The 22,611-nt window shown below is 43.6% G+C and overlaps 1 protein-coding gene across 1 annotated transcript in view; it reads left to right on the top strand.

Moving 5' to 3' along the window:
• The window catches only part of Gars (glycyl-tRNA synthetase), a 41,257-nt gene that overhangs the window by 8,862 nt on the left and 9,784 nt on the right, over positions 1–22,611 (top strand). The window contains exons 3-12 of the mRNA XM_028758395.1: positions 339–441; positions 2,663–2,804; positions 4,673–4,761; positions 5,206–5,282; positions 7,983–8,128; positions 13,578–13,727; positions 15,769–15,931; positions 18,270–18,434; positions 21,143–21,250; positions 22,406–22,551. Of these exons, the coding sequence (XP_028614228.1) occupies positions 339–441; positions 2,663–2,804; positions 4,673–4,761; positions 5,206–5,282; positions 7,983–8,128; positions 13,578–13,727; positions 15,769–15,931; positions 18,270–18,434; positions 21,143–21,250; positions 22,406–22,551 (1,289 nt within the window). The remainder of the gene's footprint in view (positions 1–338; positions 442–2,662; positions 2,805–4,672; positions 4,762–5,205; positions 5,283–7,982; positions 8,129–13,577; positions 13,728–15,768; positions 15,932–18,269; positions 18,435–21,142; positions 21,251–22,405; positions 22,552–22,611) is intronic.

Here is a 22,611-nt window from a genome sequence, read left to right as displayed (position 1 = left end):
GAAAGAGAGAGAGAGAGAGAGAGAGAGAGAGAGAGAGAGAGAGAGAGCGAGAGAGAGAGAGAGAGAGAGCAAGCGCATCTCCTAATGTTTACACCATTTCTTGCCACACTGTCAACTGGAGAGCAAAGGAGCCTTCAACAAAGAGCTACTAGTGACTTTAAGGTCCAAACTATAGCAGCTTCCTTTCTGTTGCTCAAAGTGTTTGTGGGGACTGAGGCCTCCAGTTCAGCTCCTCAATGTCTTGTGTCTCTGGCATTTTATACTGGATTCTACCAAATTCAGATATGTTAGAACTCCACTTTCCTATACAGTTACTCTCTTCTTGCTTACTCTTATAGGAGCTGGCATTGCAGCCCAAAGATGACATCGTAGATAGAGCAAAAATGGAGGATACATTGAAGAGGAGGTTTTTCTACGATCAAGCGTTTGCTATTTATGGAGGTAGGGGATGAATGAAGCCACAATGATGTGATCTTACCATGTGTCTTACTTAGAGTTTCATTGGTATGAAGAGACACCATGACCAAGGCAACTCTTATAAAGAAATCATTTCACTGGGGCTGGCTTACAGTTTCAGATGTTCAGACCATTATCATCATGGTGGGAAGCATGGCAGCATCTAGGCAGGTGTGGTGCTAGAGAAGGAGCTGAGTTCTATGTCTTGATTGGAAGACAGCCAGGAAACTATCTTCTGCAAGCAGCTAGGAGGAGAGTCTCTCCATGCTAAGCAGAGTCTGAGCATGGGAAACCTCAAGCCCACCCCCACACTTCCTCCAATAAGGCCACACCTTTTAGTAGTGCCACTTCCTATGAGCCAAGCATTCAAATGTGCGTATGTGGGGGCCTGACCTATCCAAACCACACTATACTTAGTTAAGAGCTTGGCTTGCTAACTAATGTTAGCAGTTCAGCTGTATCAGATCCATAAAGGAGAGAGGTCATGTTTTGCATTTTTGTTGTTCAAGAGTGGATATCTGGCTTAATGCCCACTCGTAGTATTCCCCACTCTGTTAATTGTTCCCCTCCCCCTTTTAAAATTTATTTCTTTGCTTTTTTTTTTTTTCTTTTCTGAGACAGAGTTTCTTTGTGTAGCCATGGCTGCCCTGTCCTGGAACTTTGTAGACCAGGCTGGCCTCAGACTCAGAGTTCCCTTGCTTCTGTCTCTTGAGTGCTGGGATTAAAGGTCTGTGCCACCTCCATCAGCCGTTTTTGTTTTTTTTAATTGATTGTTTTCCTATACATACAATACATCCTGACTACAGTTTTCCTTCCCTCTGTTCCTCCCAGTTCGTCCTCACTTCTCCTCCCATCCCCATCCACCCTCTTTCAATCTCTCCCTGGAAAACTAACAGACATCTAAAGGTTAATAAAATAAAATGTAATAAGAGAGGGATAAAAACCATACAGATTGGAACAGAATGAAGCAAACAGAAGGAGAAGAGCCCAAGAAGCAGATATAGACAGAGACACACTCACCCATACTCAGGAGTCCCGTAAGAACACAAAACTGGAAGCCATAATATGTGTACAGAGGACCCTTAGCATGGAAAGAAAGAAAAGAATTAAAAAATGAAAGAAATCTTCAAAAGGAAAAAGAAAACACCCTGGCATGACATTATGAGAGACCTTTGAGCTCCTTTTCTGTTTCCCCAGTGAGACTCCCTTGGAGAGAACTACATTTTCATTTGCAAGTGGCCGTCAGTTGGAGACAGCCTCTGGGTTAGGGATGGGGACATGTGTCTGCTTCTTTCAGCTCTAGGACCCCGTCTGGTGCAGACCCTGTGCACGCTGCCTCAGTCTCTGAGCTCATACAGGTTTGCTCCTGTTGTTCAGAGGGCCTGGTCTCCTTGGTGTCCTCCCTCCCCTCTGGTCTTACACCCTTTCTGCCTCCTGTTCTGCAGAGTTCCCTGAGCTCTGGCAGGAGGGAAAAGGCTGAGTGTGTCAAGGTTTCTTACTCCATCTGAGAATTCTTGGAGCTCTTTTTTTTTCTCTTTAGTGGGTAGGGATTACAGGCTCAGATGTTAGGTGTTTGCTGTGGCTGTGTATATATTGCTGCATTCTTACTAAGGCCTGCTAGTGCCCCAAGTGTAGGGCACTACTGTAGTTCTGATACCTAGCTCCCCTCCTCACAGACTGCTGTCATACATGGACCTTGGTTTATTCTTTGTGGGCACTGGTCAGGGAAGTATTCTTCAGGTAGAAAGATGACCCATGTTTTTTCCAAGTGCTATAAGAAAGGCCTACTGGTAAACAGACCCTCGAAGTAATCAGCCTGTAGTACTTTGTCATTGTGTCTTGCCTGGATTTGCTAAGCACGTCTTTGAATGTTTTACCTCTTGAAGTTTAACTCACAACCCAAGTACCCGCAGTAAATCAGAGAATACAGTGCTGGCTCTTAGGTCATTGTTCCCTGCCTGTGTGGCTGGTTCTCCACATACATTGCAGTCTGCCTTTTTATCCTGTGCCTGTATCAGTGACTTCATTTTGTGTAAGTTGGCGCTGCCCCTCCAGGAAATTACAGATGGTGAGTGGAGGGAGCCTTTAGGTTTCCTTTGGACAGCCAGCTGTAAGTCACGCTCCTTAGTGCAGAGGGCTTGCACTGTGGGCGACGTCTGTGTGTGAGAGTAACAGGAAAACCCATGCTTGCGTCTCTTCCTCACAGGGGTCAGTGGATTGTACGACTTTGGACCAGTAGGCTGTGCTTTGAAGAACAATATCATCCAGACCTGGAGGCAGCACTTTATCCAAGAGGAGCAGATCCTGGAGATTGACTGCACCATGCTCACCCCCGAGCCAGTCTTAAAGTGAGCATCTGCTTAGAGGGGAGAGGCCTTCGAAAGTTAATAGTTAGCTTTGATTACAAAAACTTTATCTGTGCTCATTTAGAAAATTAGTGAAGAACAAACAAAAGCAGTATGTACCTGCAGCTCACAGATGGCCAGGTTGAAATTGCTGTTTGTCCCTTCATTCTCCTGTGTGTTCCGGTCTGTCTGAACATGACCGACCCATTGCACTGTTTCATGTCATGTAAATTAGCATTTACTTATGGACTTCAGTCTGTCGTCAGCATTTTTGGAGCCATTGGGATGGCTCTGCAGGTAAAAGTATTTGCTGCCAAAGCTGATAACCTTAGTTTAATCCATTAGCACTACGTGGTATAGAGGGTGGACTGACTCCTGCAGCTCGTCCTCTGACCTTGTCACATACACCCTCATACGGACACACAGTGAATGAGTAATTTTAATTTTAAAAAGCATTTTTTTGATGACAGCATAGTATTGTGTTTTACATATGTTATATTTACAAATATAACATAGTTTACTGTGCTATCATAGGGGTTTAAGTTAAAGTATTTCTGAATTTGTGTTTGCATAGCTACACTTGTGGATAGTCCCTTGGATGTTTATTTCCATGGTGTAAATTGCTAGAATAATAGGCATTCTCACCCAGTGCAGAGGTTAAGATTCAAGGTTATTGCAGGTAGGGTAGGGTTTCTTATTACCATTTAATGTTGTCTGGGAAGGGGCCAGTTTTTATTATTAACCTCTGAGGTGCTCTTAATAATCAGAGCCAATTAAGATGAGAGGCGTTCCTGTTGCTGAATCTGTGAGCTCTGGATAAATTCATTGAGCTCTTTGTCCCACTTATAGAACTAAAGACTAATGTCAGTATAGGGGAGGGTCTACCGAGCTGTGGTTCTTAGCTCATCCAGTTCCTGAGGACTTTGGCCTTTGCTAAACTTGAATTATCCTGAAATGTCATACAGCCTTACGACCGTTTATAAATGTGTGTAATCTAGCTCATCTCTTTTTCCACGGGAGAGAAATACTTGAGAGGGGATAAGAGAGGAGTTTCCTCAGGGCGTGTGTCTCTGTCTGCCGAATATTGTTATTCTAGATGTAGTTTCCATCTTGACATACATGGATCTAAACTCTGCGTAAACTATACTTGTAGGCATAAATTTTTTGCACCTACTTTTAATAAGGATTCAGTGTCTCCTCTAGCCCACCACCTAGCAGAGGCAGTGGAAGAGAAACGTCATTAGGATACGGGGAAGGGGATGGTCAGCAATAGTTCTTTGGGGGCGAGCTTCGTCTTCTTTGGCAGCAGTTAAGTCCCGTAACAAGCACCAATTGCAGGTCAGCAGCTGCAGTCCTCTAGGCAGGCAGACATCAGGCTGGAACCAACAACTTTGGTCCAGGTTTTTCAGCAGGCGACTATAGTTCGATCCTGAAGAAACCGCCAGTCTCTCCAACCGGCCTGAGATGAGGCAGCAGAAGCTGAAAGCTGCTGCAGGGACCTCAGGAGCAGTTCTTGGGCAAGTTTCTCTCAATGTTGGAGTTATCACAAGTTGAGCTCAGCAACGCAGTGTAAGGTGAACCAATCCATGCCTGTCATTAGCAAAGAATAGTGAGGCGGAGCAAACCGAACCAAGGCTCGGTGCTCATCTCCCACTGTCTGTGGGGTCATATTTATCAAGTGTCCTTTCACCTGTGTCTGCTTCAGGAAAACAGTCTCTCACGTGTTTCTCTAGCAAGACATCCTCTCACCTGTGTGCCCCAGCAAACCATCATTTGATGTAACTAACTTTCCAAAGAACTAGAAGTTTCCATAGGGGCTCTCTTCTAAGATGATGTCCTGTGTTCACTTGTGGGTTTCCTTGTTCACTTAGGACCTCTGGCCATGTGGACAAATTTGCTGACTTCATGGTGAAGGACGTGAAGAACGGAGAGTGCTTCCGCGCGGACCACCTGTTGAAAGGTCTGCGTCTGCCTCTTCCTTGTGCTAAATCAAAACAAGGCTGAACTTAGTTCTCAAGGTCTTACATTGTTTTTAAAAAATTGACTTGTAGTTCTAACATACATATTCAGATTAAACATACATTTCAAGTATATGTTACAGAGTCATCTACAGATTTAGTTATATTCAGATAATAACTTCTCTAATCAGCAAGTGATGACGACATTCTTGTGGGCCGGGACTGTAGCTCAGTGGTAGACTGCTTAGCATGTGTAGTGCTGGGTTCCATCATCAGCACAAGAGGAAGCCCAGGTAACATCAGGGCCGCCCTGCTAAACTGTCCGTGAACAAATAGAAGAGAAGAACACTGGCTTCATAGTTGTCTTAATCCCCCAGCATTGGCGCTCAGAACGTGCCCTCCTTTTCCTTGCTGGAAACTGTCGCTTACCAGGACTGTTCTTCTAGCTCATTTACAGAAACTGATGTCGGATAAGAAGTGCTCTGCTGAGAAGAAATCCGAGATGGAAAGTGTCTTGGCCCAGGTGAGAAGTTGGGAGACACATGAGAGCCACCCGCGTCTGGTGGGAGTTCCGCCTAAGCAGAGTGCATTTACAGTTTTTCTTACGTGGCGACAGTCATGAAGTCTCATGGAGCGCACCTCACATTTTCTTCTGTGGCTAAAGACAAACTGTGTCCCTAACTTCTTTTCTTCCTGTGGTTTTCATCAAAGTCTGTCTAGCCCAGAGTAGTCTAGATCTCATGATGTAGCCTACGCTGGCCTCCAGCTTGAAGTGATCCTCCTGCCTCAGCCTCTCAGTTGTTGGGATTAGAAGCCTTGAGCTGTCACGGCTAGCTCTAAACCCATTTCTTTCCATTGCTCTATCTAAAACTGGGTAGAGAGCTACTCCTTCCTCACTTGCTGCTTTGTTTTGGTTTTGTCAGGTTTCTTTATTCACCTTGTGAGGAAGGAGTAGCTCCTGTGGAGTGTGGAGGCCAGAGGCCAGCTAGAGGAGTCAGGTGGGGTCTCTCCTTCCACTACGGAGAACCCTGGGTTTGAACTCAGGCCGTCAGGCTTGGTGGCAAATACCCTTTCCCACTGAACTGTCCTACCTACCTCCTTTTGTTTTTTTTTGTTTGTTTTGTTTTAAAATCTTTTTGAATTGGGATTCCTCCACACCATGCTTACTTTTAACATTTTGCTTTTTTTTTTTCCCCATGGAAATTGCTAGACTGTTTGCTACCCTTAGCCTAGATTTCTTTTAAGTATGCACATTCTTCTCCGTGATAATTAGCTTTGCCTTCGAACATCAGTTGTGAAATTTTCTTCATTGAATTGAAAACTGTGTCAGTCTGCTTGTCAGTCCCTGTGAGGTATAATTTGTCCCTTGCCTGAACCTTGTCATGCCAGTGTTAAGTTTAGGAAGTTATTATTATGTTTTAATTACAATTCTACCACAGTTGCATGTTCTTTCCAGTGCTGGGAGTGGAACTGTGGCCTATGGCCTCGGTCCCACGTGTTCTTCTATTTCCTTCCTTTTCTAAAGGCTTCACATTTATTAAAGGGAAATGAGAGATGCCTCTAATTGCCCTTGATTTATTTTGTTTTGTTTTATTTTTTTTTATTTTTGGAGACAGGGTTTCACTATGTAGCTCTGGCTGTCCTGGCTCACTATGTAGACCAGGCTGGCCTCAAGCTGACAGAGGCTTGCCTGCCTCTGCCTCCCCAGTGCTGGGATTAAAGCTGGCACCACCATGCTCCCCCCCCCATTTCTTATTTTCCATTCAGCATTACTAAGGATATTGACATAGATAGGCTATATGCCTTGGGGTGTCTTTGATCTTACTTGTTGCTTTCATTTCCAAGCAAAGTCGACTTTGAGAACTGAGGGTGGCCGGCCTGGGGAGCTGTGATTGCAGTTTGAATGCTAGGCTTTCGTATTCAGGGCAGTGATTTTTGTTGCTGCTGTTATATAGAAAACCTCAGTGTAGAGTGAGGGGTGGAAGCTGATGCAGTTCTCAGAAACGGCCCCTGTAGCCTCATGGCTCGAAGCCGAGCTGGTGTGTAGCCACGTCATGGCAAAGCCACACTAGTTCATGTCAGTGACTCTGGTGCCATTGTGGGCTTGTGGGGGTTCCTCAGTGATTCCAGTGCCACTGTGGGCTTGTGGGAGCTCCTTTGAAGTGCAGTTCCACCCTCAGTAGGAAGACTCAGCCATGGAAACTTGCTTTCCTTGTTTCACTGTCTGTGTCTGTGTGGTCTCAGCCATGACGACTTACTTCTTCCCTTGCTTCCCCTGACCCCCCAGTCTTTGTTGACCTTTCTCTGCATAGAGAAATTTGTAGATACAATCAGTTTTACACCTTTTTATTGCAAAAAAGTAAAAAATATAAAATTAGAAAATATACTTGAAAGGTTAAAAAAATCCTTTAAAATTCCTTGAAATTAATTTTTTTACTTTATGGAATATGAATAAATATAAGAGAAAAACTATATTCACTGTTCACATTTCCCTGACTGTTCATCTCTGTCTGTGTCATTATTAAGAGTTTAGACATTTGGTAAGGGCTTTTCTGATGCTCTGTGATCATCTCCATGGGCAGTCACTCCAGGCCCATTGGATGATGAGCGTTTCAATATGATTTTGTCCTCTGCTCTTGATTTTTTTGACTAAAGAAAATGGGAAAGCTTCTCTTACCAGCTATAAAGAAAATTGAGACTTTGTCTTTGATCCATGCCTCTATCTTGTTTTAACCGGCTTGTTGGATCCTTACTGTCCATCCAAATGCACAAGCTGTCATTTTCATAAAGCCCAAGTGGACGCAGAGAGTTCCCACCTGTCTGAGTGGTTTCGTGCTCTTCATGGTTCTGATTTAGAAGTTAAGGACTGATACTTTTCCATTAGTGGTAGCTATCATATTTCCTGGTTGTTGGACTGTCTAGATTGAGTTGCAGGAATGTCTGCTGAGATGTACCTTAGCACTCTCCAGTAACTTTCTTGCTCACTGATATGACAAGATACTTTTAGGCTCATTCTGTTTGCTTCGTGTCTCAGACCTGGAGTCAGCCATTTTTTCTAAGCAGACCTTGTCCTTGTTAGTGGATTTTTATTGGTCATGTGTTGAGCTGGTGACCTGCACTTAGTGTGGCTGGAGCAGTGAAGGGATACGGCTGCAGATAGTACTTGATCTTGTGCCTTGTTCTGTAATGTTTACCCTCATTATCTTCTTTATTTTCCCTTTAGCTTGATAACTATGGGCAACAAGAACTTGGGGACCTTTTTGTGAACTATAATGTAAAATCTCCTACCACTGGCAATGACCTGTCCGCTCCACTACCTTTTAACTTAATGTTCCAGACCTTCATTGGGCCTGGAGGAAATATGCCTGGGTACGTATTGCTTTTCATTTATTTGTTTATCTAACACACTTACTAAAATTGCCTGTGTCAAAAGGTAAAACTCAGGGCCAAGAAGGAAGGCTGCACATTCACACATTCATAATCTAAAGCTGGATAGAGTTTTGTGTTTGCAAAAGTCTACGATCATCAGACCTTCCAGTAAGCTTTATAGGATGGGAGGGGCAAAGAGGTTTTTTTTTTAATGTCATTGTTTATACATTATAGTTAGAAATGATTAAGTTCATCCATTGCAGTTTGCATTCTGTCCCGTGTTGTAACTAGTAACTAGAGTTCCTAGTCATGTGTGGCTTTTAGCATTTAAAAAGAAGCCAGTGTTTCTGAGGATTGAATTTCAATGTTCATTTCACACGTCTAGTGGCCCATGATGCTGGAGAACGTAGGTCTAAGTGGCCCATGATGCTGGAGAACGTGGGTCTAAGTGGCCCATGATGCTGGAGAGCGTGGGTCTAGCCCACTGTAAACCGACAGCGTTTATGCGGGCAGCAGAGCTGAGCGTCCTGTGGCTCTGCATATGCGGTGCTGTCTCTACTTCCCTTGACACTTCACGGCATAGCATCACATGTGGTTCCTTTTCTCTTTAATGCAGTGTGGGTCTATAGATGGCATGTAGGTAGGTCTTGATTTTTTCCCCCCTTAACCTCCCTGCCCCCCTTTTTAAAATACTTCATCCTGACATACAAAGTAATCAGTATCATACTGGGATTTTCAAACAGTGAAAAATATTTTTCTTAGGTTAATTCTATCCACAATGTGGATTCCAATGACTGAACTCAGGTTCATAGTCGTGGCAGTGAGTGTATTTCCTAAGCTGCCACCTTCAGGCTGTGCTGGCTAGTTTTATACTAGCTTGACACAAGCTAGACTTACCTGAGGAGAGGGAGCCTCAGCTGAGAAAATGCCTCTGTAAAATAGGTGGTGCTGTCTGTGGACTGATGATCCTGGGTTCTGTGAGAAAGTGGGAGGAGCTAACCACTAAGGGCACTCCTCCATGACATCTGCATCAGCTCCTGCCTCGGGGTTCCTGCTCCATTTAAATTCCTGTCTGACTTCAGTAATGAACAGTGCTAAGGAAGTGTAAGCTGGCTAAACCCTTTCCCTTCCCAGGTTGCTTTGTTTATCGGTTTCATCACAGCTATAGAAACCCTAACTAGGACACGGGCCATTTTAGGAAATAATCCAAAAGAAAAAAAAACCATAGTTAAGTATGTTAGTTAAAAGTAAGGATAACTTATTTGTCTATTGACTTGACAGAGGTTAAACTAATTGTAGTAAAGTAGATCATTCCAGTCTGACATTCAGTCACAGTCAACCTGAGGTCATTTACTTATTTAGAAATAGAAAAGTGTAAAATCATATAGGAAACAGCATAGTTTTATACACACTACTTAGAATATACCCTGTAGCTGCACTTACATTTTAATGAAACCTGGAAAGAGACATAAAAATGACTATTTGGTTTGTTAGAATGAAAGACAGTAAACTTTAGGGTTTCTTTTTCTTGGTTTTAAACTTGTTTTACTATTTGAAGTAAGCCTCTAGGAACACTTTTTAAGTGAGTATTTTGCACAGTCTTTTCTATGACGTTAGAGAGACAGCTGTTATGCTATATTAGGCTATAACGCTGTTGTGGTTTGAATGATTGCATCCCCTTGGTCTTACAGATTTGCATACTAAGAAGCCCCCAGCTGATGAACTGTTGAAAGGATCCTTGGTGTGGGTGTGTCCTTGTTGGAGGAAGCATGTCACTTGGTGTGGGATTGGAGGTTTCCCGTAGATCTGGATGTAGATTCTCAGCCAGGGCTCCAGCACCATTCCCTCCTGCCACCCCTCCATCCCCATGGTGGTCAGGGATGGACCTTCTGAAACTGTCAGCAGGCCCCCATCACATGCTCTTCTCCTGTAAATTTTCCTGGTCGTATTGTCTTCTCACAGCGCTAGAGCAGTAACTAAGGCAGCTATATTCACTTGACTTTATCCTTAAGATAGAGAAGGACAAAAACGTTTGGTGGACAGTACAATGCAGAGAATGAAGATGTGAGAAAGAGACCTGACGCGGTTGGTGACTGCACACTGGCTGCTCCTGCAGAGGACCTGGGTTTGGTGCACACCCACATGGCAGTTAGCATGACTCTGGAATTCCAGTCCTAGGGAACTGGATGCCCTCTTCTCTCTGAAGGCACTGCGTGTACGTGGTGCACATGCATGCAGGCAAAACATTCAAGCACATAAACAAATCTTTAAAAAAAAGAGGAGGGGGCACTTAGCCATGATAGAGGAAAATATCTTAGGGAAACAGGCAGAGAAAGTAAAAAAAGAGTGCTGGAAGAGGTGGGGCTGAGTGGGTCCCGGGAGGACCGACCAGAAAGGGGGGGGGTAGAGAAGAGCAGTGGCGGGGGGGGGTGGATGAACAGGAACGTGTGTATAAAGATGCCGTAAGGAAAACCATTATTTTATATGACAACTTTTCAAAAATAAAATTTAAAAAAAAGTATGCTTAGGCATAGGTCTTATTTTCAAAAGGGATTAAATTTGGTGTGTGCCTCCATGTAGTGGTTGTTCAGAGGCCTTACTGGCTATCTAAGTTACTTCTCTGTTGCTGTAGTAAGAGACCATGAAAAGGGCAATAGTTTGTTAAGTAAGAAAACTTTTGAAATACAATACATTTCCTTCATGTTTCTCTCCTCCCCGACACCTCTCTTCCAGATCATCTTTATCTCTCTGTCACCTAACTTCATGTTCTTCCTCTTTCAAGACAGCAACATGCACCGAAAATCGAAACAAAATCTAATAAGATAACAAAAAGCACCCCAACACACACACACACACACACACACACAACCTACTCCTGGTCACCTTCCCTGGAGTGTGGTTGTTATACCCAGTGACACACCATTGCAAAAAACTAATTTTCTTTTTCCCGGTAGGTATCAGTTGCAGATAGCTTCTTGGTTAGGGGTGGGACTCTGTGCCCACTTCCCCTCTCAGTGCTGGGACTCTGTGTGGCCCGAACCTGTACAGACTCGTGCATGCTACCATGGTCTCTGGGTTCACGTGTGCATCAGCCCTGTTGTCTCTGTAAGATACTGCCTCCTGGGAGTCACCTACCACCTCTGGCTCTTTTAATCTCTCTACCTCCTTTCCCACACAGATCTCTGAACTGTGAAGGGGAGAGTTGTAATGAAACTTAGGACTGAGTGCTCCAAAGTGTCTCACTCTGCACACTGTCCAGTTGTGGTCTCCATGTTAATAAGTATCATCCTCTGAAAGAAGCTTCTCTAGTGTGGGTTGAATGCTCTGATATGTAGGTATAGTAGTGTGTCATTAGGTCTAATTTAATAATAGTATTAAGGTTCCCCCAGGCCGATTACCTGTGTAGTGGCTCTTGGACACTTTAGCAGTATCGAGTATTGTTCCGTTTCATGAAGTGAGCCTTAAATTGGAGTTTTTAAACGAGTGGTTGCTTATCCATAACATTTGTGCTATTATTGCACTAGTATATCTTGCAGGCAGAAACCTCCAGTACTGTGAATGCTAGTTAGTCGGAATAAAGTTTCAATTTTTCCCTGTTTGATGACATAAGTAAGTTGTGTCTTGAGCTTAGGACCTTACTGTAAGGTTGTTGAGAGCAGCCAATAGCTTGTGATATTTGGGGAGGCCCACAAGACCCTTTGGCCAATGACCAGCTATAACCCATTCCAGACACTGGTAGCGTAAGATGTCTCCTTGGGTATTGCCTCTCCCATTATATGTTGACTTTTTTTGAAAGAAGCTTCTACAATAGTAGGTTTCCATATGCCTCTTCAAAAGGCTTTTAGTGTTAGTGCCCCTAAAAGATCCTAGAATCTTTCATCAGGAAATCTCTATTCTTTCAACAAAAAAGCAGGATACAGTTAGCACCCAGAGTTGATAGCTTTTTTATACAAATAACAAACATGCTGAGAAGTCACCAAGGAAGCAGTACCTTTCACAGTAGCCTTAAAAAACCAGTCTTGGGATAACTAACCAGCCAGGTGAAAGACTTGTATAATGAAAACTTTTAAGACACTAAGAAGACACCAGCAGATGGAAAGATCTCCGATGTTCAGGGATTAGTAGGATTGATATTGTGAAAATGGCCATCCTACCAAAAGCACTATACAAATTCAATGCATTCCCATTGAAAAGGACACACTGATCAATGAAATCCAGTTGAAGACCCAGGCACAAGTCCACACAACTGTGGACACCTGATTTTTGACAAAGAAACCAAAAATACACATTGGACGAAAGACAGTGTCTTCAATAAACGGTGCTGGTCAAGCCAGATGGCTGCATGGTGCAGAATGCAGGTAGATCCGTATGTTATCACTCTACATGAAACAACTCCAAATAGATCTTAGACCTGCTACATCTACACAATGGAATGTCTGTCAGCTGCTATGAAAAATGAGCTTACTGGACATTAAGGTACAGGCCTTTAGTCCCAGCTCTTAGGAGCAGAGGCAGGTGGATCACTGAGTTCCGGGACAGCCAGAACTATGTAGAGAGATTCTGTCTCAACCCAAACCCCCCTACCCTAACCCCCCCAAAAAAGAAAGAAAAATTTGTAGGTAAATGAATAATGGATGGAATCAGAAAAAAAAATATTCTGAGTGAAGTAACCCATACCCCAAAGACAAATATTACATGTTTTCCCTTATATGTGGGTGCTAGTATTTAACATTTGATAATTATACACTGTAATCCAAGTGGTCACAGAGCGGTGGGGACATAGAGTGTAGTGTTCTGGGGTGGGGACTAGAATGGGAGGGTGAAGTGGGGTGGGAGATGGGAGAGAGAACAGGGCAAGTGAGGGAGTGTGGGAGAGACAAGCGGCAAGGCAGCTTCTGAGAGAGAGTGTACAGCCACTGAAGGTTTCAGAGGGCTAGGGTCTGACGGGAAATGAAGGCATGCTGGCAGGAACAGCTGAGAGCTCACACTCCAACCGCAAGAGGCAGAGACCATTCTGGGAATGATGTGAATCTTTTGAAACCTCAAAGTCTGTCCCCTGTGACACAGCTCCTCCAGCAGGGTCATGCTTTCTAGTAATTCCCCAAACAGTCCCATCAGCTGAGTACCAAGTATTCAAACTTAGGAGCGAATGGGGCCGTTTTCACTCAAACCACCACAGTGACACTCAGAGAAGTTGACTTGGAATAAAGAAATAAGGACAGTTCTGATGGCGCTTTGGCCATCCCAAGGTCTTAGTCTGTTCCCATGGTTCTATGGGAGTGTTTGCTATTTACGACGGGATCTCTTCCTCTTAAAATCTTTTATTTTAGGCCTTAAGCATAACTTTGCTGTGAAAAAGATAGATGTGGTACTTTACCTGTAACAGACTTTGTTTTTTTGGAAAGCACATTTTCTTATTTGTAACAGACTGTTTTATTTAATTTTATAGATACCTGAGACCAGAAACCGCCCAGGGAATTTTCCTGAATTTCAAACGACTTTTGGAATTCAACCAAGGAAAATTGCCTTTTGCCGCTGCCCAGATTGGAAACTCCTTTAGAAATGAGATCTCGCCTCGGTCTGGACTGATCCGAGTCAGGTACTAGCTGTTGGCGTTGGGCTGGGGATGGAAACCGCCACACTTGTACTTAACCTTGGTCACAGCTTATTTCTGGTTTTTCCAAGTGTAACCTCTGGTGAAGGCGGCAGTTTTGATTGAGGAGTGATTTATAAAGGGAAGGAAAGAGCATAGAAGCGTATGGCTCCCACTTGGTCCGAATCCTTTTCTTTGCTCACCACCTCCGGAGGATGTAGAGATCATGATATTGATGTTAATGTTAAAACCAGTGCATTTCTGTCAGTGCTATGGAGTTACAGGTTCTTTCCCTCCCTCCCTCCCTCCCCGCTTCTCTCTCTCTGGGGTGTGTGTTTTACAAAGGGGGGAAGTGTCCTGGGCAGGTGGCATTGTTGATTGCTGGAGGGTGTGTCCTGGATGCAGCCTGTGCATTCATGGGTTTAAGACCAGGCAGTTGGCAAGCCAGCACTGCTGAGTTCAGACACCTGCCTATTTGATGTCCCGCTCTGTTCTGTGTGTCTAGGCATGTGTGAGAGGCATCCTGGCACTGGCTAGTCTCTTTCTTTAGAAGCTTACCATGATTTAAGTTTATGATTTCCACATTTCTTTTTGATGTCATCATTCTAAGTAATATATATATTCCATACAGAAATAGGTTGTATAGCCATACATCCATCCTGGGCTGATGACCGAAGGCAAGCTCATAACCAGTCTGTGTTTGAGATCATTGCCTTTCAACTGTCACTCTGGAGGTCACAGCCTTAATCCTTTCAGCGGGTACTGAGGCGATAATAGTATTATTGCATTATTAACTGTAGTTGACAGGAAGTTTTCTATAGAACACAGGGGAAGACTTTGGCAGCACCACTTGAGATTCTGGGTAGGACCCTTAATCTGTCTTCTCTGCACAGTGGAAGTTGATTCCTGTCAGCCCTGGTGTAAGTTCTGTGAGCACACAGCGCCATATTCACCTGCATTTTCATGTGCACAGACACATTTTATAGTTGTTGAAAGATAATTAAGACTTAGTGCTCTGAGACCAAGGGAAAAAAAAACCTGCCATTAACGAGTAAAATTAAAAACCCAGAGCTCTTGGCAGTACATTTCATGTGTTTAGGGCCAATCTGTGCAATTTTGTGTTGCTTCTAAAGCATCTGTGATAACCGTGGGAGTACACCGGTGAGATTGTGTCCGTTTTTAAAAAAGATTTTGACTCATAAAATTAACTTAAAACACTCTCCCTTCCCCTGTAATAGCTACTAAATTGCAATTCAGAGAAATGTCTTTGGAAAGCCATTGCCATGTGCATATTTATTTCGTCATTACGTGCTGAGCTTGATAGGGGCTTGTTCAGTTCATGCCCAGCGTCCTTTGCCTGGAACAACGCTTTATTTAGAAGCCCTTACTCTAAGGGGACCATCTGTTTGGTGCCATTATCAGTCATTTACTTGTTTGGAGCTATAACACAGTCAATCAACCTGCTTTAAAACCCGGAGAACCATTTCAGTTCACTTCTAATTTCCTGTTCTTCGAGAAGTAAATGTCTGTGACTTCCTTTGGAATATATTTATACAGAGACCTAAAGCTTTAAGCAGAATCATTTTATGTGCATGTTACTACTTAGCATCTTGTTTCTCTTGTATGTGACCTTTGCTTGTTTCCTATTTTAAAGGGTGTATTAATCTGATTTTAAAAATTACTTTTATTTATAGCTGGTACTTGGGTATAGCTCTATAGAAGGGATTAATATTTGGGAGGAGTTATTATTTCTGTTGTTGTGGTTATTTCGTTATTAGGGCTCACACCTGAGGCCTTGAGCATGCCGAGCGTGCTTCCCACCACAAGTTGTATCCTAGGCCAGTTATTGGTGGCTTTTAAAAGAGCAATCTCCTACCCAAACCTAATCCAGAAATCTTTGGGTAATTTCCTTAGGAAGCCAGTCATAAGGAAAGCCTGTGGTTTAGGCCCTTTATCTGGAGGAGTGAGCAGCCGGAAATGGGAGCCTGGCTGACTGACTTAGTTATATAGTTAAGCATGCAGCTTTCGGTCTTGCTTTTTCTTGCAGGGAATTCACCATGGCAGAGATTGAGCACTTTGTAGACCCCGCTGAAAAAGAGCATCCCAAGTTCCAGAGTGTGGCCGACCTCTGCCTTTATTTGTACTCAGCAAAAGCCCAGGTCACTGGACAGTCTGCTCAGAAGATGCGTCTGGGAGATGCTGTCGAACAGGTAAGATGCTGGGGGAACTGATGTAGATACGCCCAGTCAGCAGTGGTAGGACTGGCAACTTGGTTGTGTACTGAGTGATGAAATAGTTGACTTTGGCAATATTTTTGTTTATTTATTTTGCAGCAGTGTAGGTCAAGCAGGTGCATGGACTGTATTCTCAGCCCTGACAGTTTTTGTCTTTTGTGGTACTGGTGAGCAAACCTAGATCCTTGCTGAGCAAGTGACCTAGCTCTAAGCTACAGTCCAGTTCCCATGTAGTATTTGTTTTATATAGAATTTACTTTATGGTATTAGTATCAAGAGAGAAAATTACCTGAACCACCAGTTCTGGGCCAGGCTCTAACATTAAAACGTTTCACAGATGGGCCTGGGAGGTGACTCAGCAGGCTTCCAGGCTGTGGAGTCTGATGACTCGAGTTTGATTCCAGGACCCACGTGGTGGAAGGAGAGGATCAGCTCCTGCAAGTTGTTTCTGCCCACACACATAAGTTTAAAATCAAAATCATTATTGAGCACTTAAACATTGGTCTTAGTTTGAACTGTCCTGTATATAACTGATTCTACTTCAACATTTTGCACAACTTTGGAAGAGACAGTATTTTACTCAGGAAAAGCAAGCACTCTGGATCCAAGCCCCTTTGTTTGCCCACAGCATGGGCTTATAGGCCTTGTATATTTGTGAGTTTCTTTAAATATCTGCCTGGGGAGATGGGGGAGTGAATACTCTCATTAGCTGCTTCCCAGTAGTGAGTGACTCGCCGGGAGAAGCACTTAGCCATCTAACTTTAGAAGTATACAAGAAGAGGTATCATCCACTTTGCAGAAATAATCTGCTGTGCTAAATATCATAAGCGAAGGAACTTGGGAGGGAAGGGTTTATTGTAGACACTTATTTATAGGCTATAGTCCATCCCTGAGGGAAGGCAGGGTAGGAGCCTGAAGCTGAAGGCACTAGAGAAATGCTTGTTCCGGGCTTGCCTCTCTTGGCTCTCTAAGCTACCATTCTTATACCCCTCAGGCCTACCTCGCAGGGATGGCATCACCTGTCGTGGACTGGGCCCTCCAGTCTGAGTTAACCATCTACAGGGGTCTCTGTGTCCACAGCCAACAGAGTAACTGTCCTCAGAAGATAAGAAGCAAGTTCAGTTCAGTATGACTCAGTAGTCAGTATTGGTTCAACCTTTGTCTGACCACAAGGCATATTTAAGCACACCACAGTTTGAAAAAAAAAAAAAAGTTTCCTGGTGAAAATTAACTCAGTCCTATGTGCACAACAAGGCCTAAGACATGACTACATGAAACTCTTTGTAAAGTACAAGTAACATCGTCCATAAGGATTAACTGAGGAAACAGGCTCAGGAGAAAGGTCTGGAACAGGATAGCGCCATAGATTGACTGAGACAAAGGAGCCCAAGATAAGAGTCTAGGGAGGGTCAGGTGTGGCCTGGCCATGCTCAGAGGTCACCCAGCTATTAACCTAGTCTGTCCCCAGCTTCCTCTCTGTTCAGTCTTCTGGGTAGAAAGCAGCTTCTACATCTCTCCCTTTGAAAAGACAACCTACCTATGTGTTTAATGGCCCTGGCGTCCATCGTGCTTATCTGAGCACAAGGACCTACATGCCTTCTACAGCAACCAAGAAAATACCCACTGGCCAGTGTGCTGAAGGCAGTTCCTCAGTTGAGAGTCCTTCTCAGGGATGCCTCGGTTTGTGTCAAGTTGATAAAGCTAACCAGCAGACATCCTTGCAGTGATGGGAGACAGGGCTAGATGGTTCCTAAGGTCCAGTACTACAGTTATAAATAAATTGATACGTTCTATATGGAACAGATGAACTTCAATGGGCAAGAATACATTTTTTTTTCTTTTTAGAACAAAACAACTTCAATATATCTCTTTAGTTTGTTAATTTAAATTAGGCTTATTTATAACTGGATTTAGGAAGTGTATAAGGCTGAGTCAGTTGGACAGATATGTTAGACATTCTGTTGGTTTTGTTGTTTTTCAAGGCAGAGTCTCACTGTTTCGTTCTGGCTGTCCTGGAGTTCACTATGAAACATACAGAGATCTGCCTGGTTCTGCCTCCCAAGTGTAGGAACCCAACATCTTAGATATATTTTGAGCGACGATATTATTAACTTGTTACCTTGACATTTTAAAAATAACCAAGATCACCTTGTGGGTATTTTAAAATTGTTCTTTCAGTAGGAAGAACGTTTACTTTGTGTGTCCTGTTTTCAGTAGACTGAAGTAAGTAGATATGCAGGTAGACAGAGAATACTTAAGCCTTCTGAAGTATTAACGTGTACCTTTCTTCCTTGCTGCACTTCTATTTGTTCAGGGTGTGATTAACAACTCAGTATTAGGCTATTTTATGGGCCGCATCTACCTCTACCTCATGAAGGTTGGAATATCTCCTGATAAACTCCGCTTCCGACAGCATATGGAGAATGAGATGGCCCATTATGCCTGCGACTGCTGGGATGCCGAGTCCAAAACGTCCTATGTGAGTAGCCTGCAGTGACGCTTTGCGCCACTCCATGACAGAGTAGACCAAAGAAACTAAGCAGACAGCAGTTGACTTGTAAAGACGGGCTGCCCTGTGTGTTGGAAAGCCTTGGGAGACAGAGATCGGTGCTTTAGGGAGGGAGAGAAGGGTAATGGTGGGGTGGCACAAGTGTCTGTTCCTGGGTGCTGTAGCATTCCTCGGTGGAGCTGAGACGGGCTGGCCTCCTGACAGGCATCTAGCAGACACTGGCAGTGGTGATAGGGTTAAGAACGTTTCTGCTTAGAGAACTATTTGGTACATTTAGGAGACAGATTCTGGTCTCTTTCTCTCTCCGTATTTGATAAAATCCAGAGATCTCTCGATCACCCCCATCACGTCCTTCCATTCCTCTGAATGAGCTCCATCCCTCAGGTTGAGGAATGAAACGCAGCAGGATGTAGCTGACTCTCTGTATGTGGGTAGGGTCCCAGGAGACGCCTGAGCAAGGGCCTGCGTGCCTGGCCCTTCCTGCTGCGTGCTGGAGAGGCGTCTTCACACAGAGAGGAGCTGCTGCTGGAGCTCAGGGCCTGTGACGTGCATGTGGTCATTGGCTTTGTGTTTTACTTTTATAAAACAACTTTGGCTTTTTTAATGCAGTCGTCTATGTTAGCACAGGCTAACATAAGCCATGAACCTCTTGCCTCAGCCTTCCCAGTGCTATGATTATAAGCAGATCTCCAACATTCCTGGTTTCTAGGTAATTTTTCTGTGGATAACATGCATGTATAAATGTGTGATAGTGTGCATATCTCTAGTGTCTGGATTTTGTTTTGTTTGTTTGTTTGTTTGTTTGTTTGTTTAAATCAGGATCTCATATAGCCCAGGTTATTCTCAGATTACCTATATAGCCAAGGCTAACCTTAAACCTATCATGTCTCTTATCAGTTGCTGGGTTTACAGGCTTGCAGTAGCTGTTATTGATGCTGCTTTGAATATTTTCTTTTTGCCTTTGTGGACTTAGATAAGACATATTAAGATCTGTTCTTAGCAAGCTTGTTTGGGATATGTACTGCTTGCAGTATTGCTTTTCCTGGGAAATGATACAGAAATGCTTACTTCCACATAGAGGGCAGACAAACCGAAGAGACAGTTCCTTTCAAATGCAGCTTGTTGAGTCTCTGAGTTTATTGGGGCTACCTACTTACCTCCTGAGTCTTAGGAGTTATTGGAGCTTCCTGGTTGTCGCGAGTTCTGGTGAGTTTCATGAGCCTCTGGATCTCCTTGCTCCGTCCAGGAGGGACTGCTTGACCTGGAGGAGGAGGAGACAGTGACACAAAAGTGCCAGATAGGTAGTAATTATTTTAAGAGTTCAGATGTCCTTACATATCTTTCTACTCTCCTGATTTTTTTGGAATGTTCTTATTTTCATATAAAACCAATAAAATATTTCTTGATTTTGTGTAATGAGTAATTATGGCCTTTCTCATTTTCACCCCGTTCTCGTGGTTTAACTTAAAGTAGCATTAGAGCACACGGGTGTCAGTTGCGATTCTGACCCTGGCCTGTCCTGCCTGCCTTTTATCCACTTTACCTTCTCGTTCATTCACGTTTGTTGCTGTTACAAGCCGTGCTCCTTCTAAGTGCCTTACATTGTCTTATGCAGCCCTCTGCATGTCTCCCCTCTCTGAGGATGCTCAGGTGCTAAGAGGTAAGATTCTCCCGGGCCTTAAGCTGGCGAGGTAGTAGAGCTGGGTTATAGTCCAAACTATCTGACTTCAAGCCTGTGTTCTTGACTTTCATGCTTTATAGACATTCTTGTTCTTACATAGTACATCTGTAAGGTGGTGTCGTGGTTTATGCTCTTATAACAAAATACAACAAATTTCTAGAAGGTAGCAGTCCAGGAACAGAATCTGGTATGCTCTGGTTTGGCTAAGGGCTCTTTACTGGGTTGATGACTCCACTGATGGGAAGAGGGCAGGATAGCTCTGCTGAGCTCTTCAGTGAGGAGCACTTACTCAGTGATTAGAATTCTACCCTCCTGACCTAGTGCCTTCCAAAAGGCGCCTGTGTGTGCTGTCACATTGGAAGTTAGGATGCCATTCATTGTAGAAGTTCATGGGTGATACTGGCAGTCAGTCCATTGTATGTAACTTGAAAGCAATTGTTTTTTTAAATTAGGTACCCTAGGTGTTAAAAAGAAATGGAGTCTGACACCTCTGGTTCCTCTGTGACTGAACCTTTACCCACATTTTATGTGTTTCATTCTGTTCAGTCAGGTGAACTAACTGAGCACCAGGACTTCCAGCCATGCCCTGCCATGTTCAGGTAGCCATTTGATGGCATGTCATTCAGAGGGAGGAATAATTTCTGCCACATTTGAGTCCTGGCTACAAATTTGAGCCAAATCTATAGGTTTTGGTCAGATACCTGTTTAATTTTCATAATCAGCTTATAGGTTATTCATTTACTGGATAGTAATAATGACATGGTAAGCCAGCCTTGAAAATAAAACACTTCATATACAGTGTGAATTCTCTTTGTACCTTATAGATCTGTTAGCTGCTTCATATATGAAACTATTCTCCTTTTAATAATTTACAAAATCCAATTGGAGATTGTATAATTCAATTGTCCTGGGATATTTGGAAGGATTAGTTACTGTATGTGTGTTTCATGAGCAAAGCCAGTGTGAGCGGAAGTGAATTTGTTGGTTCTCTTCCTAGGGCTGGATTGAGATTGTTGGATGTGCTGACCGTTCCTGCTACGACCTCTCCTGTCATGCTCGAGCCACCAAAGTTCCACTAGTAGCTGAGAAACCCCTGAAAGAACCCATATCCTTTCTGGCCACTCCAGAATTAAGGCTAAAGGTGTGTGAGCCCCAGTTTGTCCCTTGTTCTTTGGATGATTGGAGAGCTTTGGGGTTGTTTAAACTTGGTGGTTGGTGTCCCTCATGGCTTCTTTCCCAGTCTCTATGTAAGATAATGAACACCCACAGCATTAGACCCTAAAAGACATATGTTTAGAAGTATGCCCAGAATGTCTGCTGCGGTGCTACTTTTTCCAGATGTTTCCAACATTCCGTTTTCTGCACATGTACCTGTGTACCTAGATATAGGATGTCTGGTAAGTGCTGTTCTCATAAACAGCTAGAGCCATTTTCAGACAGTTCAGCTCACTATCTCTTTAAAATTGGAGTTTGCTTCTCTTATCTTGTTGTGAGCTAATTCCTAGAATTGACTAGTGACAAAACCTCATTTTTTAAAATTACCTTTATTGTTTATCCTTTTGGTACAGCAGCTGTGTGGAGGTCAGAGAACAACTTACGGGAACCACTTTCCTCCTTTCATCATGTGGGTCCTAGGGATTTAATTCAGTTTATCATCTTGGAAGGAAGCACCTTTCCCCACTGAGCCACCTCTCTGGCTAAAGATGTTGCCAGATGATTTTATGCTATGGATTGAGATATATATTGCAGATTAGAAAAACTTATTTATTTCACTGTAACCTTAGAGGTCTTTGTTAATGGTATTCCTTTATTTATTATTTCTTCATGTGTGGTGTATGTGCATATTCATGTGGGGGGACTAGATGTCCACATAAAATGTCTTCCTCTTTTGCTCTGTACCATATTTTTTGAGATAACCCCTCACTGAAAATGGAGATCACTGATTTCAGCAAGGCTGGTTACACAGCAGCTTTGAGGAGTGTTGCCGTCTCTTGCTCCCAGTGCTGGAGTTGTAGGCATGGACAGCCACACTTGGTTCTTCTGTGGATGCTGAGCATTGGATCTCAGATCCTCAGGCTTGTGGGACTCACTTTACTCACTGACCCACCCCCATCTAGTTCATCTTGTGAAGAAACAGTCTGGGGTGCTAATGCTGGCAGGACGGGGTGGTGGCTTTTAAGTTGTTGTGGTTGAGTGTTTCAAGATCGTTTTCCAAAACTCTAAAGCTGTGCTGTGTTGTGATTCCTTGACTGTTTCATACAAAACAGTTAACGTTGTACAGTTTGAGCCCAACAAGGGAGCTGTGGGCAAGGCGTACAAGAAAGAAGCCAGGCTGGTGCTGGAGTACCTCAGCGCCTGTGATGAGTGCTACATAACCGAGATGGAGCTGTTGCTCAATGAGAAAGGGTAAGCTTCTCCTGGGCTCTGAGAGCGAGGGGCAAGGGTAAGCTTCTCCCGGGCTCTGAG

This window comes from Grammomys surdaster, unplaced genomic scaffold (genome assembly GCF_004785775.1).
Source record: "Grammomys surdaster isolate TR1022 unplaced genomic scaffold, NIH_TR_1.0 126197, whole genome shotgun sequence".
NCBI lineage: Eukaryota > Metazoa > Chordata > Mammalia > Rodentia > Muridae > Grammomys > Grammomys surdaster.
The sequence above is the reverse complement of the archived record's forward strand: the minus strand, read 5'-3'. Positions and strand labels throughout refer to the sequence as shown.